Source organism: Protopterus annectens, chromosome 4.part0, assembly GCF_019279795.1.
Source record: "Protopterus annectens isolate FY-2018-M chromosome 4.part0, PAN1.0, whole genome shotgun sequence".
In the NCBI taxonomy this organism is placed as follows: domain Eukaryota; kingdom Metazoa; phylum Chordata; order Ceratodontiformes; family Protopteridae; genus Protopterus; species Protopterus annectens.
Window position 1 is genome coordinate 644,215,166 of NC_056733.1, and position 17,209 is coordinate 644,232,374.

The 17,209-nt window shown below is 39.9% G+C and overlaps 1 protein-coding gene across 1 annotated transcript in view; it reads left to right on the plus strand.

The window, feature by feature from the left end:
* SETD1B (SET domain containing 1B, histone lysine methyltransferase) overlaps positions 1–17,209 on the plus strand; it is a 1,665,584-nt gene that overhangs the window by 856,252 nt on the left and 792,123 nt on the right. The window contains exon 12 of the mRNA XM_044068611.1: positions 4,060–4,147. Within this exon, the coding sequence (XP_043924546.1) occupies positions 4,060–4,147 (88 nt within the window). The remainder of the gene's footprint in view (positions 1–4,059; positions 4,148–17,209) is intronic.

Below are 17,209 nucleotides of genomic sequence, written 5' to 3' on the forward strand. Positions count from 1 at the left end.
TGTGTGGGATCAAGTGTCTGGAGGTTGCCAATGTCCTTGTTAGTGAGGTCCATGGTAATCTGCTCCATGGCCTTGCAGAACAGGCTAGTTAGACTGATGGATCTATAATTTCCTGGCTCGGTGGACGCTCCACCTTTGTGCAGAGGGATGATGGTAGCTGTCTTCCACTCGGCTGGGACAAAGCCGGTACTCAGGCTTTGGTTGAAAAGGGTCCCTAATGATGTTGCAAGTTCCTGCCTGAGTTCATGTAGGATGCAGCCTGGGATGTTATCGGGTCCCATGAAGGCTGTATTTTTTGCCTTTGAGAGGGCAGTGATGACTTGCTCCCTGGAGATAAGGAGAGGGGGGAAGGTACTGGGGATGTCCTGTTTTACTGGTGGGGGGGGGGGGGACAGAGGAGTGAAGTTTTCACTGAACCAGTCTGGCAGGTTGGCTATATCTACAGGGTTTGTGTATGTGGTGTCCAAGACCACCAGTTCTTAGCAGATCTGGGTGCTTCCCTTGAGATTGCGAACATATGTGAAGAAAGCCTTATGATTGTCTTTAGTAGATGTGGCCAGTTTGGACTCGAAGTTTGCTTTGGAGGATTTCACTAGTGCTCTTATTTGCTTGTTGAGGCTAAGCAGAGATTGCTTCCAATTAGACACCTGCTCCTTGGTCCTGGACAGCAATTATTTCATTTTATTATAGAGTTTATTGTAGATGTGCACCAGACAGGTTTACTCTTCCTTGAGGAGGGATGATTATGTCCTGTCTGGTATTCATGATTTCATGCAGATATATAAATGCTCATATAGTACTTTGGTGTAGGTTTGGATACATGTGGCAGTTCCTGTGGAGGGAGAGGGGATGTGAAGCTGTTTATGCCTTCCTTCAGGAGGTTGTAATCAGCTTTGGAGAAGTTTTTTTGTTTGACCCTTGCTAGTGTGGAGGTTCGGGGGAGATGGTGACATTGAAAGTGACTGCTTTGTGGTCACATCTTAGCAGGGATGATGACACTGTAGGAATGCTGCAGTGGTTACTTATGTTGGTTAATACCAAGTCAAACATATTTTCACCTCTTGTAGCGGTGTCATCCAACTGGTCCAAGGCATCTGCACAGATGAAATCAAGGAATCTCTGGGCATTTGTGTTTTGGCACGAGTATTTCTTCCAATCTATGGTTGGATAGTTAGTCGGCCAAGATCAGGGTAAAGGGTTGAATCTTGATAAATTCGAAGAGGTCCAGATAAGTGGAGTGGGCATCTAAGTCAGAGATAGAAGCCTGTAGCTAGCTATGATTTCACTAGGGGTCTTGTCAGTTGCTAACTGCACCTAGAGTATTTCCTGTGCATCATACTGTATGACCAGCCTAGAGGTGTTTGTCATTTATATGTATTGCAACTCACCTCCTTTTGTTTTGCTGCCCACGGTTTGGGTTCTGAATGAATGATAGGATGAGTAACCTGGTATGCTCTCCGCAGCTTTAAACCAGGTTTCCGTGACTGCACAAATGTCAGCTTCTTCCATAGTTAAGAATGCTTGCAATGAGTGCAGTTTCATGTTTAGACTCCAAGCGTTTAGCAACAGCATAACCTTTGATTTACATTTTGATGAAATTTTCATATTGGTAGTTTTGACTTCATGGCATTGCCTAAAAAAGGCACTATGGGGGAGGAAAGAGCCTTTGCTAGGAACCTGAAGCCCGAGGGAGACAGCTGCAGGCCATCTCTGGCAAAGCATCAAGGCTCGTCAGTCATGTCATCCCAGGCAGTCAGGTACTGGATCCCGTTGGAGTGACACCAGAAACTAAGCCAATTGTTAAAGTCAGCCATTTTCTGTTTGTATTGAGGCATCATTCTGGGTGATGGTAGAATGCTGCTTAAGGCTAGGAACATACCTGCCTCGGGAACATACTCGGCAGGCTCAGTCATGTCTCTCTTCATATAGTCCAGCGAGGTACGTCTCAAGTCATTCACTCCAACATGGTCTATGACAGAGTCATAACAGTACCCGTTGAGAGACTTGAGTGTGTTGGTGATATGGCAGACTCTGGCACCCAATAAACAACTAAACATGACTTTTTCCATGGCCAGCCTAGTGAGGGGCACATCTGTGTGTCTCACAATGGAGTCTGCTATGACTAATATGTTGGGTTTATGTTTAGGCCTTAGTGGCTGTGAGACACAGGTGTATGGACTGTGTGTGGTGTGGTGGGCAGTGGAGTTTGCATGCATTTGTCTCTGAGGTCTCTCTTGTTTGGGTATGCTTTTGTTGAGGACTTCTGCATATGTAGGGGTGTGTTGTCTAGGCGTGGGTGGTGCTTGGTTTGGTGTTCCTTTTGCCAACCTTCTCAGTGCGAGATATATTGGTTTGTGGGGGAGAAGAGCACTGATACTAGGTGCTTGATGTAATTGCATCTCTCTCAAATTGTGTTCCTAGGTGGTAGTAGTAGGGGGTTGTCAGTGTACATTAGGCAGTTGCTACACTCTCAGTATGCCCATATTAACCAGACTGGCAGGAAAAAATGTAGGAAATTGTCCTTCCATATTTGACAGAAACTGAAAGAGCTAAGAGGGTAAAGGCAGGAAGGTCTAAGAGTAGTACTACTATATGATAACATAAGTGCTACTAAGGGAAAACTTGTAGCTGGAATACCTCAGAAAGGGTTAAAAACCATTCAGCTGAAGCTCTGGATGCAGCAGACCTGTATCTTGTCTATGCTACTCCATTTTAAGGTTAAGAACTCAGTAAGAAAAAACTTACAATGAAGCACAAATTAATCACTTGTAGTCAAAAGAGTAGAACTCGCAGTATGAGAAAATACAGTTAAACCACAACAAAATGCAGTAAAATGCAGTTAAAACAGTAGTGAATTGCAGCAGATAGCAATGACATATAGTTAAATCAGTAGATTGCTTTGAAACAAGTAGCTCACAATCACAACAGTAAGAGACAGCACAAATAAAGCAGTGATTCAGTAGAATACTGTCATCAATTTAGTGAGGATACCAACAAGCAGTAATAAATACGGCAAACATAAATGAAGTAGGTAGTTTTTTTTTTTTTTGTTTTTTTTTTTAAGTGGAAAGTGAAGAGACAGAAGATAATAAGATAATTCAAGTTTCAGAAGCTAAAGGGGTAGGCCTTTACCAAGTTCTTTCATTTCTTCTGAATGCCGATTACTTTTTACTTTCAAGAGTTTACTAGTTTCTAACAGTCTTTACTGGTACCTTAAGGGGTCATTTGTATATCTGTTTATTTTCCAAAATATTGGCCTGTGTTTTGTTATTTTTTGCTATGGTGATCTGGAGGGTATTGTTTCATATTATTTCAAAAAGCCTGCCATCTTTAACCAAATCCCTGCCAGAGGGCTCCACAGAATGGTAGGATACATGGTCTCTTGTATATTGATGGTCCCCATGACAGGACTTCATATGAGCATTACCCAGTCCCATTTAATAAACCAATGCTACCTGCATGCTTAATCCGTGCAATGCAGGATAGAACAATGCATTGTAAGAATCTGAACAGATTTTTATTGCATTTGCAAAGAGCAGGGAGAAGGAGGCAGTCAGCAACCAAACCATTTCAAAATATATATAGCTCATTGAATTACTTTCTGCTGCACTCACCATGACAAGTCTTAGTGCAACCTAGTAAGAATGTATCCTACCAGTGCCACAGCTACTACCACAGTGTTAAGAGGCTGCTACTCACTGTCCTGGAAGCAGGTATCTTGTCTTTCATACACACATTTGTCAAGTATTAAAATCTGGCTAGTATTTTTAGGGCCAGGGCAGGTTTTGCCATGGCCGTACTACTGGCCTTGTGTTCATTCCTTCTCGAAATGTTAGCTACTCTGCGGTCTGTAAGTTGTGGGAGTCATCCCAAGATTCAGTACTGCAACAGTGAATGTACTCTTGTCTAAGGTTATGTTAAGGTCTTAACACAACTGTATTGTCTTTGGTTACTCTCTGAAATAAAATAGCTGTATTTGAATCTGTGGTTGGTATGTCTTTGAAGTAGTTAAGCGTTACATTCTTTGTGTTATTTTCTTGATTCTTTGTTTCTTCTCAGGTGAAGCGGAAGGAACCCCCAGAGGTTGCAACATCAGGAGATCAGAAGAGATTGCGACCCTCCACACCAGTTGATGATGAAGATGAAGGTTTGTAAACACCTGAATAGAATCATCTGCAAATGTAGCACAGCGATGCATAGAAATCCTCTAATAGAGAAACATGAAACTCTTCAAGTATTCCTTCATATTGCAAATTTTGGTGTGCAGCGCAGAACATTTTTGTATACAAGATCTATGAACAGTTACATGCATTTCAGAGTAACTGTGTATAGCCTGACTGCTGAAATTAACTTCAATTAGAGGGAATGTGCCAGTCTTTGTAGACAGGTATCTGTTATATGTGTGTGTGACACTGAGATGTGATGAAAGTCTAGGTATTTTTTACTTCCTAGAACAGACCTCAAGTGAAAATGCCATTTCTGTGTTCTTGTATATGATATTTCTGGCTGCATCCTGTGAGTGGTATTTATGTCCACCCCTGAGTAGTATCCGAGTACTTTCCTGATTGTATTTTATTTTTCCTGTCCTTATGGATTTGGCAGGTACGTTCTGCTATGGGGTCTATATCAAAACATTGAAGTTTCAAAATGTTCTAATATCGACCCCTATTCATCAAAAGCTGAAAATATCGAAGTAACAGAAAACCTAATTTTTTCCTAGGGAAAGAATTTGGTTGTCCGTTTCTGTTGCTTCGGTATTTTCAGCGCTGTGGTGGAAAGTTACGGGTCGGGTTCAGGTAAGTGTGTGATTGAGTGCGGGTTAGGTATGTGTTAGGGTGCGGGTTAAGTATGTGTGCGATTGTGTGGACGTGAGGGTTAGGGCGGGTTAGGTGAGTTAGGGTTAGGGGGTGGGTGAGGTGAGTGTGCAATAGTGACGGACCTTAGGGTTAGGGTTTGGGTTAAGGTAAGTGGATAGTTAGTGGTGTCTGTATAGTTTAGTGTAGGGTTAGGTGTAAGATTTTAGGTGTATGTGTGTGGATTGCTGTTTGTTTGGTGTGCTTGTGTTGTGTGTATGTGTTTTGGAACAGTGAATTTTTTCCCTAGGAAAAAATTTGCTGTTCTGTATGTTCAATGTTTTCAGCTTTCACTGAATAGGAGTCGATATTAGATCATTCGAAGTTTTGAAACTTCGATGTTCTAATATAGACCCTCTGCTATGAGTGGCCTTGATTGGTGGATTGATTTTGCTTGTTTTTTCGTTTGTTGCATTTGTTAACCAAGGTAGAGCACTGATCCTTGGTGACATATAGTCTCATCTCAGAAAAATGCAAAGCAAAAGTTTAAACACACTTAAAACTTGTGCAATGTAAAGCTGTTAGTTCAGAGAAAAATTTGGGTAGGGTGTTGCAGTTCAACACATTGAAGTGATTCAGTTGGAGATCCCATCCCAATAATAACCAGCAAGTACTGCACAAGGATGTGACAAAGAAATGTATCCCAAATAATCCAAAACCTGGAAAAAAGTTTTATGTGTATATTACCTTTATACTGCATTTATATTTACAGTGAATGTAAAAAGTTTACACACCCCTGTTAAAATGCCAGGTTTTTGTGATATAAAAAAAATGAGTTCAAAACAGGAGGCCAGCACCAGAATGTTATAGGCACACACATCATTATCACTGAAGAAGGCAAGTCTGCCAGTATGATGTTAGTAATTATACATTATTATTAAATAAATGTTTTTGTGTGCCTGTAACATTCTAGTGCTAAAAAAAATTAGACCACAATGAATTATTTCAAAACTTTTCCCACCTTTAATGTAACCTAAAACAAATAAATCTGTTAGGGGAAAAAACAAAAAATAAAAAACGTACAATAAGCTGATTGCACAAGCGTCCACACCCTTAAACTAATACTTTGTTGAAGCACTAATTACAGCATTCAGTCTTCTTGGGTACACACCTGCCATCAATTAAAGAGACTATGATTAACCCCAAATAAAGTTCAGCTGTCCTAGTAAGGTTTTCCTGACATTTACTCAGTTCCCTGCTACAGTAAATATGGTTCACAGAGATCTTACAGAGCATCAAATGGATTTCATTGTTGAAAGTTATCAGTCAGGAGAAGGGTACAAAAAAATTTCCACAGCATTGGATATACCATGAACACAAAGAAGACGATCATCAAAAAGTGAAGAAAATATGGGATAACAGTGACGTTGCAAAGAACTGGACGTCCCTCCAAAATTGATGAAAAGACAAGACAAAAACTGGTCAGGGAGGCTGCCAAGAGACCTACAGCAACACTGAAGCAGCTGCAGGAATTTCTGGTTGTGTACTACAAGTGACAACAATCTCCCGTATTATCCGTATGTCTGGGCTATGGGGTAGGGTTGCAAGACGCAAGCCTTATCTTACATAGAAGCTCATCCGGGCCTGGCTGAAATTTGCAAAACAATACATCAAGTCTCCCAAAAGCATGTGGGAAAAGTGTTATGGTCTGATGAGACCAAGACTGAAGTTTTTGGTCACATTTCCAAAAGGTACTTTTGGCGCAAAAACAACACTTCGCATCACCAGAACACCATCCCCACGGTGAAGCATGATAGTGGGAGTATCATGCTTGGGGGTTGCTTTTCTTCAGCTGGAACTGGGGCTTTAGTCAAGGTGGAGGGAATTAGAGTCCCAAATACCAGTTACTTTTGGCCCAAAACCTTCAGGTGTCTGCTAGAAAGCTGGAGACGAAGAGGAATTTCACCTTTCAATACGACAGTGACCCCAAGCATACATCCAAATCAACAAAAGAATGATTTCACCAGAAGAAAATTTAAAGTTTTGGAATGTCCCAGCCAGAGTCCCAAACTAAATCCAGTAGAAAATCTATGGGGTGACTTGAAGAGGGCTGTGCACAAGAGTTGCCCTCACAATCTGACAGATTTGGAGCGTTTTGCAAGGAAAAGTGGGCAAATATTGCCAAGTCAAGATGCGCCATGCTGACTCCTACCCAAGAAGACTGAATGCTATAATTAAATCAAAAGCTGCTTCAACAAAGTATTAGTTTAAAGGTGTGCACACTTATGCAACCAGTTTATTGTACGTTTTTTAATTTTTTTATATTTTTCCCCCTAACAGATTTGTTTGTTTTTCAATTGAATTGTACAGGTTATAGGTCACATTAAAGGTGGGAAAAGTTTTGAAATTATTTATTGTGGTCTCATTTTTATATCGCAAAAACCTGGCATTTTAACAGGGGTGTGTAAACTTTTTATATCCACTGTACATATAAGCAATCCTTCTGTTAGGGATGAAGGATAAGGGAGGAGGTGGCAAGAGGAGGGTAAACTGGAAGAAGGAAGTAATGGGTTTGGCAGATCCCTCTGAGCAGATGAGACTTAAAGAAATATCTAGTAATAGTGTTTTAGTCAGAGTAAGGAGGGGGATGGATGACTTAAGTTATGTGATCAGATTGTCAGTAGTGCAAGCATTCACTTGGTGGATCTCCATCAACTTGGATGCCTTGACCTTCAGAAGTTAGAGAGGGAGACGTTTGTGTGTATGTGGATTTGTTTGAGTGTCACTTCACTCCTTGTTTTTAGTAAGCTGCTAACAAATTATTCATTTAAAAATCTATTTTATGACATGGACATTTAGTAAGAATGATACCAAGAGTGGTGTAACCGATTTCTCCTAAGCTTATAAGGTGCATTTATGTGATAATAGCTTTCTGTTGTCATTTTCTTCTGGTGGAATCAAACCTAATTTAAAATCTGATTTGATAATATGCTTTTAAGCCATTTAGTTCTTACCTGTAGGATATCTTCTCCTGAATCTTTAAAGAAAAGACCAGATATTCTGGACGTGTTATTGTATAATTACTAAGATTTTTTTTTCCAGAAGTATGTTTAGTAATGCATGTTAAAATTTAAATGGTTTCCTTTTGTAATGCTGTGGTATCATCTGACATGGCAGTATTACCGTCTCTCATGGGTTGGCAGGAATATGTTTTTTTTTTTGTTTTTTTTAAACTAGCTTATTTATGCAGAGTCTGTGGCCTTACAGGTGGTACACTAACCGTTGGTGCTAGAAGACTTGAAGACTGTTGGTTGTATCCCCAGTGCAGGTGATTGGATTAATTTTCATTTTCAAATTTATTTTCTCAAAGTTTACATTCCCGGTAAACAAATGCAATAAATAAAAAAATATAAGCATAAATTGCTGACATTGCAGTGCAGCATTAAGAGAATTTGCAGATGTTCATCGTGTTACCCTGCTGCAGTCATCACACTTGGGTTATCCTGCCATCAGGCGGTCCTGCAGTCGGCCAGAGTTCCAAAGTCTTGGTCCGGCGTCGGTTGCTGTCGCTTCTTCCCTGACGTCAGTGCGCCAGGGGTATACAAGAGGCATCCAATGCCATTTTCTTCAGTCTTTCTTGCCGCGTGGTGCCCGAAGCAGAAGCAGTTCGCAAGTGCCGGTCGGCCGACACCTGAGATTTTCGATTCGAATTTCAGTCCGGAGTATTCAATAAAGCCAAGTACCCCATTGGGGAACCTTTTCTTGCCTAAGTCCGATGTCAGAAAAAGTTAACAATTGCATTTCTTGTGGGAAGCCAATACCTCATAAGGACTTCCATTCTTATTGTATACCTTGCCTAGGCCCAGACCACGACGTCACAGGTTGTCGGTTTTGTGCTAGGGTTAATAAACTAACTATCAAACGTCGTTTTGACTTCTCACGACATTACTTTGGTAGGAAATTTAATTATATCATGCCGTCGGAGCAGCCGACGACCAGCATGCATAAAAAATGCAAGGATAAGGACAGGCAGCCTAGAACCAAGCCAGACTCCGAGGCCTCTGCTGGGCCTATCGTCGGTTCTCCGGTTTTCAGTGAGGTGCCTACACAGCCCCTGACGACCGCAGAATTGGAACCCCAGACAGCTTCAGATTCTCAAGCGGAGTGTACTAGGCCATCGCAGCCATCTTCATTAGGCCCTTCCGACACCGGAGCAGAAGGAGATCCCGGTGCATTAGAAACACCTTCGGTTGCAGGTGTCTTCAGACCGACTACACTCACCATTAAATCTTATGCTAAGCTTAAAACTCCATTAAAACCAAAAAGACTGTACATCAGTCTCCAGTTCAAGGCCCCATGCCTAAGAAACAGATGCTTAAGATGGCTGAAGATTTGATTACCCTAATCAGGGGTTCCCATCCCCCTCCAGATAAAAGGCCAAGACAAGAGGAGGATTATGCTTCCTCTGACCAGGTTTCAATTTCCTCAAATTCTTCTGAGGAACAGGATTACTCTTTCCCCCCTTATGAAGACTCTGATGCTGAAGACTCTATTCCCTCAGCATCTCCCCCTGAAGACTACTCCTTTGGGGAAACTTTACATACTATGAGGGAACATTTCCACTGGGAAGGCCAGGACTTCTCTGATTCTAAGAAAAGGTTCCGAGAGTTCCTTTTACTACCCCAGCACAGACCACTTGCTATCTCGCCAGTTTTAGACATTGTGGATGATGTTTACTTAGAGTCCAGTCTAAATCCAGACTCTCTACCTCCTGCTCCAGCCAAACCAGACAGATGCTACAGAGTAAGAAAGATCTTAAGGAATTGTTAAATAATAATTTAATTGAAAGGAAAGAGAATATCATGTCTTGGTTTTTGCAATATTTATGATAAGGTTATGAACCCGAGTGTTATCACTGATGTAAATTTTACTCCCAAACACCATTTCAATTGTAAATCAACAGGGGTGATTTATATTTTGGGATGTTTATGTAAAAATATGTGGTATATAGGACAAACAAAAAGGATGGTAAGGGTACGGATTTTGGAGCATTTAAAAGATATAAGGAACCAAAATCTGGTTAGCCCAGTTGCTAAGCATTTTCAAGAGAAACATGGTGGGTCTTCTAATGGTTTAACATTTAGTGTCTTGGGAAAGCCCTTCCTTCAGAGGGGAGATGATGTTGTAGGAAAACTACTGGAGCTTGAAACTAGAATGATTTTTAAGTTCCATACCTTAAAGCCTAATGGCATGAATCAAGAATTAGGTATTTAATGAATTATTTATGTTTAGTACACGTCCATTCATTTGTTTATTTATCTATTTATTTATTTACATATTTACATTTATATTATAGAAATTTATAATTAGCTCATGGTCACTTTAAAAGTCTTTTCACTGTTTAATTAATTAATTAGGAGATTAACTTGTTAATTGTTAAAATGAGAATGTATATAAATGTGATGATTGTATTGAATTAGTTGTGATCCTTGAAGGCGAATTGCCGAGGTACCAGATCGTTGAAATAAAGGAAAGCAAGTTACTGGTGAATTACTGGCTTGGTCGTGTGTTTTCTTATTTTTTTTAATCTGTGAGGTGTTTTGCAATTGGAATTCTGCCAGTTTCTTCACCAGTTTATCTACAATCTTATATTACACATGTCGCAAGGTAATGAAGGCTCTGAACAGAGCGCTTTGTCAGGAGCAATGCTTTTTTCTGATATAATGAATGAGCGTGATAAAAAGTATATTACCATGGATCCCTGGAACGTGGGTACTGATCGTGATGTAGACGGGCGGTTTGTGCAACTGGAAAGACTAATGACTAAAGAAATAGCTTTGTATCTGGATACGTGCCTCTTGGAGAAATATGTTAGTTTAAACATTACTCCGAGGGGGTTGCGTATTGACAAGTTACCTGCCACACAGTTTTCTGAAGAGGAGTCTGATCTCCTAGACGAGTGGAAACAGGCTTCTCTGTCTTGTACTATTAGCTGGCTTCGCACTCTAATTAAACGTAATTTGAGAGCTCATGAAAGGTTGAAAAAGGAGATTTTGCATCTACAGGATGAGGTGGTGGGGGAGTCCTGTTATAGGATGCAAACCTTGAAAGTGAATGAGAAAATATGCAAATTAGAGGGAGAGATCATCCAGAGGAAGCGCAACAAGCTTATAAGTGATTTGAAAGACTATGAGATTGGCATATTGTTTTCATGGCAACGAGAACCTGTGCGTAGCAGGTCAAAGGTTAGGAACGCAAGTCAGAGACAACGAGGCGTTTCAGTATCTTCAGCGTCTTCATCGGAAAGGAAAGTTCCTAAAAACGTAACTTTTGCTAATACCTCAGCGACTGCTAGCACAGTTGAAGTGCTTGATGGTGCTTTAATTTCATCTAATACAGGAGACTCCTTTCACACGAACAGTTCGAACAAGGGACGAAACGGAAGGAAGGGAAGAAACCGCTTTAAATAATTTACTGGTATGTGAAGCTGGTTTCATTCAAGCAAATGTTGCTACAGAGACTTTAATGTGCATTAATTTATCTAATTTAGAATTGACTCATGACATGAAAAATGTTTTGTTTAAAGGCAGGAAATTTATTCCAACGTTTTTTTCCTTCTCTTGCTGATATATATTTTGAAATCAAAGATTTCATTAGAAAGCTGTTGCTAAAAGTTTATTTCAAAAGAGAAGACGAGTTATTTTCTGGAAGTGTTGATTCCAATGTTTGTTGCACTGATTTAGATGACAGCCTTTTGAATTTGTCTATATATGATTATGATGGGTCAGACCTCAATGAGTTGTGTGAAAATGATGCACAAGCAAACCATGAAAGTATTTATAACACTGGTTATGGAAAATTGAATGTACCATATCTAAAAAATGTTAACAAGTTCATACCCAGTATCACTGTACCTGCCATTTCAATTTTCTTTAAAGTTCTTCTTAGGGAAATTGAAACAGCATACAAAATATTTTGTAAAGAAAAAAGATGTTACAACTTAAGTAAAAATGAATGGCAAGCATTGAAAGAATTGAAAAAGTTCAAATCTAATTTTATATTTAAATGTGCTGTTAAAGGTGGGAATTGGGTTATTATGAACAAATTTGATTATTGTGAGATGGTTGATGTCCTACTTTCTGATGGTGAAGAATATAAGAAATTGGATTGTGAGCCAACCAAGATGTTTAATGATGAATTATTATTTTTGTTAGAAAAGGGAGAACGTTTGGGCTTTTTTGAACACAGAGATATTTGTAGAATGTATATTAAAAAACCTGCTATACCTATTTTGTACGCTCTACCTAAAGTACATAAAAACCACCTGGTAGGCCCATAGTCTCGGGGATAGGTTCCTTTTTGGACAGTGTAAATACTTTTTTGGATTTTCATCTGAAAGCATACTTAGAGTAACAGCTCACATTTCCAATACTCAAGATCTTATCAATAGTTTATCCAAAATCAAATGGCATCAAGATTATTATTGGGTAACTATAGATGTTAAATCATTATATACAAACATAGACATCAGATGGGGATTAGATTCTATTTATGATATGTTGGGTGAAGGGCCAAGAACTAACTTTTTGGTAAGCTTATTAGAGTTTTGTTTGACCCATAATTATTTTTTATTTAATAATAGTTATTTTTTGCAGGTGAAAGGCACAGCGATGGGGGCAGCCTTTGCGCCCTCATACGCTGTCATATATATAGGTTTTTTTGAAAAAATATTTATTTATCCCACTGACTTTTTTAAAAACAATGTGATATTGTATCATCGCTTTATTGATGATCTCATTTTCATCTGTAGGGGAGATGTAATTGATTTTTTTGAATTTTTTGAGGTATTAAATAGTAATGGGCACAATCTTTCTTTTTCTTATGAATTAAATAGAACACAGATTAATTTTTTGGATCCGTCACTATTTGTAGATGGGGAGAATATAGGATTTAGGCCCTATAGAAAATCTACCTCAGTTAATATGTTCTTGCATGCGACGAGCATGCATCCTGATCATCTATTGAAGGCTTTACCTTATGGTGAATTTAAGAGAATCTCTGACCATACTAGTAACACTAGTGAAAAAAACAAAGAATTGAATAAAGTTGTGTTGAGGTTGGGTGAAAGAGGCTACAACAAAACACAGTTATTAGCGTGTAGGGATAAATTACTTGGAAGAAAATTACTTGGTAGAAAAGTAGAGATGATAAATTCTGAATCCAGACATGAAGAATTGACAATGGAACAGAATAAAGAAGTTGAAAAACTTTTCTATGTAACGAAATTTACTGCCTTTTCTGACAAACTAGTGTCATTGGTCAGAAAATACTGGTATCTAGTCAGTGATGATGAATCCATTGGTCATTTATTCCCTAAACATATCACGTTCTCATATAAAAGAGGGAAAAATCTTAAGGAACTGTTAAATAATAATTTAATTGAAAGGAAAGAGAATATCATGACTTCAAAGCTGGGCACATACCCCTGTGGTTTTTGCAATATTTGTGATAAGGTTATGAACCCGAGTGTTATCAATGATGTAAATTTTACTCCCAAACACCATTTCAATTGTAAATCAACAGGGGTGATTTATATTTTGGGATGTTTATGTAAAAATATGTGGTATATAGGACAAACAAAAAGGATGGTAAGGGTACGGATTTTGGAGCATTTAAAAGATATAAGGAACCAAAATCTGGTTAGCCCAGTTGCTAAGCATTTTCAAGAGAAACGTGGTGGGTCTTCTAATAATTTAACATTTAGTGTCTTGGGAAAGCCCTTCCTTCAGAGGGGAGATGATGTTGTAGGAAAACTACTGGAGCTTGAGACTAGAATGATTTTTAAGTTCCATACCTTAAAGCCTAATGGCATGAATCAAGAATTAGGTATTTAATGAATTATTTATGTTTTACACGTTCATTCATTTGTTTATTTATCTATTTATTTATTTATTTATTTATTTACATATTCACATTTATATTATAGAAATTTATAATTAGCTCATGGTCACTTTAAAAGTCTTTTCACTGTTTAATTAATTAATTAGGAGATTAACTTGTTAATTGTTAAAATGAGAATGTATATAAATGTGATGATTGTATTGAATTAATTGTGATCCTTGAAGGCGAATTGCCGAGGTACCAGATCGTTGAAATAAAGGAAAGCAAGTTACTGGTGAAGTACTGGCTGGTCGTGTGTTTTCTTATTTTTTTGAATCTGTGAGGTGTTTTGTAATTAGATACTACAGAGTACCTGACTCACACAAATTCCTTTATAAAAGCCCTGTTGCTGACCCAGAAACAATTTCCTAGGGTCCCAAAGGGGCTAAAGCTTGTATGGCTAAAAATCCTGTACCCTCTGAAAGGGATTCCAGAGCCCTAGATAGATGGGGAAAGAAGATATACACCTCAGCTACTCTGGCTATGAGAGCATTAAATTGTCAGTGTCACATGCTGAAATATCAGCAATTCCTAATGTCTCAATTAAAACAAGAAATGAGCACACATTCTGAACAGTCTGATTTCAAGGAAATGCAGGATCTGTTGCATGCATCTGAACAGGTAGGCAAACATACTTTACAATGTGGATTTGATTCATTGGAAGCTTCCTGTAGAGCAGCTGTTAACGTAAACATGCTTGGTTAAAAGAACAAACCCTACCTGATCATGTTAAAGCAAAATTATTGGATGCACCTTTACAGCAGAATGTCTTATTTGGTGTCAAAGCAGAAGAGGTTTTAAAGAAAATGGAGGATAAGGCAAAGTCTATGCAGACGGTCAAGGATTTTTTACAGGTACAACCCCCTAGTTTCAGCAGAAATTGGCCAACAAAAAACTGGTCCTTTCCAGCTTCTGACAGATCACAGAGGGGCAAATTCTGACAGATCACAGAGGGGCAAATACAGACGCCCAAGGGGCAGAGGTCAGTCACAACGCCCTTACAAACCTCGCCAATGGGGTGCCGCTACCCAGAAAAGAGGATAAGATAGGCCCCAAGCTAGCAGAAGACAAACACAATGACTTAACCCTCAAACTACCAAGCAAATCTCTCTTGGCAGCTCCCTTGGGAGGAAAATTAGCACTTTTTGCAGACAACTGGCACATCATCACAAAAGACGAAAATGGGTCCTAAACATTGTATCACAAGGATACAGATTCCACTTTCACACCTTGCCAAGGATAAAAGGAATGCCAGACCTGCCACCAAATCAATGGGCAGAGGCACAAAAACAAATTACAGCTCTCATGGACATGAGAGCCATTCAACAGGTACCTACACAGGAGCAAGGACAAGGACTTTACTCAAGACTCTTTCTAGTCCCCAGAAAGGACAAAGCATGGAGACCCATTAAGGATCTTTCACTTCTGAACACCTGTCTGCAAGTACCAAAATTCAAGATGCTAACACTACAGCAGCTTCTTCCCATGCTGGGCAAGAAGGCTTGGCTAGTAACGTTGGATCTCAAGGAGGCATACCTGCATGTCCCTATCAGACAAAATTGCAGAAGATACCTCCGCTTCATTGCAGGTTCAACCCATTGTCAATTCTCTGCACTGCCCTTTGGCTTATGTACTGCGCCCAGGGTCTTCACAAAATGCCTGGCACCAGTAATTGCATACTGCAGGCAAAGAGGAATTCAAATATACCCATACCTGGACGACTGTCTTATTCAAGCAGAAAGCAAGGACATTCTTTTAAAGCATCTGGCATTTGTCAAACACCTTCTAAGTTGCCTAGGGTACACAGTAAACGAAATGAAATCAAAACTAGTGCCTTCACAAAACATAATATTCCTGGGTGCCAGCTTGAATACAATGGCCCAGATGGCTTATCTCACGCCAGACAAGCAACAACAGCTGACTCAATACTTCAAAATAATGGCAACAAAGACCCAACTCCCTGCAAGAAAAATTCTGCAGGCCTTGGGCTTCATGGCATCTTAATACCATTAATACTAATACCATTTGCAAAACTGCATATGAGGAAATTACAATGGTACCTGAAAAGCGTATGGACTTGGCACAGCCACAGCTTGGAAACAATGATACCACTCATTCCCTGCCTTCAACAGGAGTTTCTATGGTGGGCACAGGCATGTCACCTCAGCAAGGGTCAGCCTTTCACCTTATCCACAGCCAGGCAAACTATAACAACAGATGCATCAGACTATGCCTGGGGAGCACACATGGCAGGACAGTGCATTCAGGGCAAATGGACTACAGATCAAAGGCATCTGCATATCAATCAAAAAGAAATGCTAGCTGTACAGAATGCCCTAACAGCTTTCAAGGACCTCTTACACCCAGGACAACTAATAATATAGATGGACAATACCACAGTAATGTGGTACATAAAGAAGCAAAGGGGCACACATTCCTACCCTCTATGCAGGCAAGCAATGACCTTGTGGAACACAGGACTGTCTTACCAAGTTCAACTACAAGCACAATTCCTGCCATAGGTTCATAATAGGCTATCTGCCCTAGGGCATTTATAAGCCTAGCCAGAGTGTGTTTGGCTTTCGCCACCCATTTTAAATGAATTTTGCTATGCCCTTTTTCGAGGTTAGTATACTGTGCCTCTGTCTAGTGACACAGAAGTGATACCCAGGGTAAACCTACGATCTCCCATCCACTCATCAAGATTCCTCTTGAAGAGAGTCAGTGAGGGACTCTGCCTAACCTGGACTGGGATTTTATTCCAGAGTGAAGGGAGCGTCTGGGTTATGAATCTGTCCCTCCAGCATGTCCTATTTATTTCAGTGCTGAGGTTCAAGTCTCCTGAGCGCGTAGCTCGATGGGATTTGGATTTTCTGAGGTGCAACATGTCCATTAATTCCGGATTGGACATGGCTTTATACGTCGGGCACAGATCGCCTCTGAGCAGGCGGTATGCCACTGAGTAGAGCTGGAATTTCTTTAACCGGGCAACATATGGCATTTGTTTGAGTCCTTTGATCCTCTTGGTGAGGTACTTTTGGGGTCTTTCCAGTTGCTGCAGGTGTCTGGTAAGGTACATCCCAAAAGGGGCATTGTACTCAATTATGGGCCTGATGAGGGATGAGTAAAGAGGCACGATGACCTCCCCTGATCTAGATGTGAATCCCTTCATGATTAGGTGGGCTATATAAAATGTTTTTCTAACCACTTTGGCCACGTGGTTGTCAAATGAAAGATTGCTATCAACTTGGGTCCCCAGGTCCCTAATTACTTCTTCCATACTTAATGGATTACCAGCCATTTGGTAATTTGTGGGCACTTTGTTTTTGCCAAAGGGGATGACTATACACTTTTTGGCGTTTAGCTTGAGGCCATGGCTCCAGTTGTCTGTTTCTATGAGGCCCTTTTGGAGGATGCTTGTGTCGGCTGGAGAGTCGATTATGGTGCCCAGTTTGCAGTCATCTGCAAACTTGGTC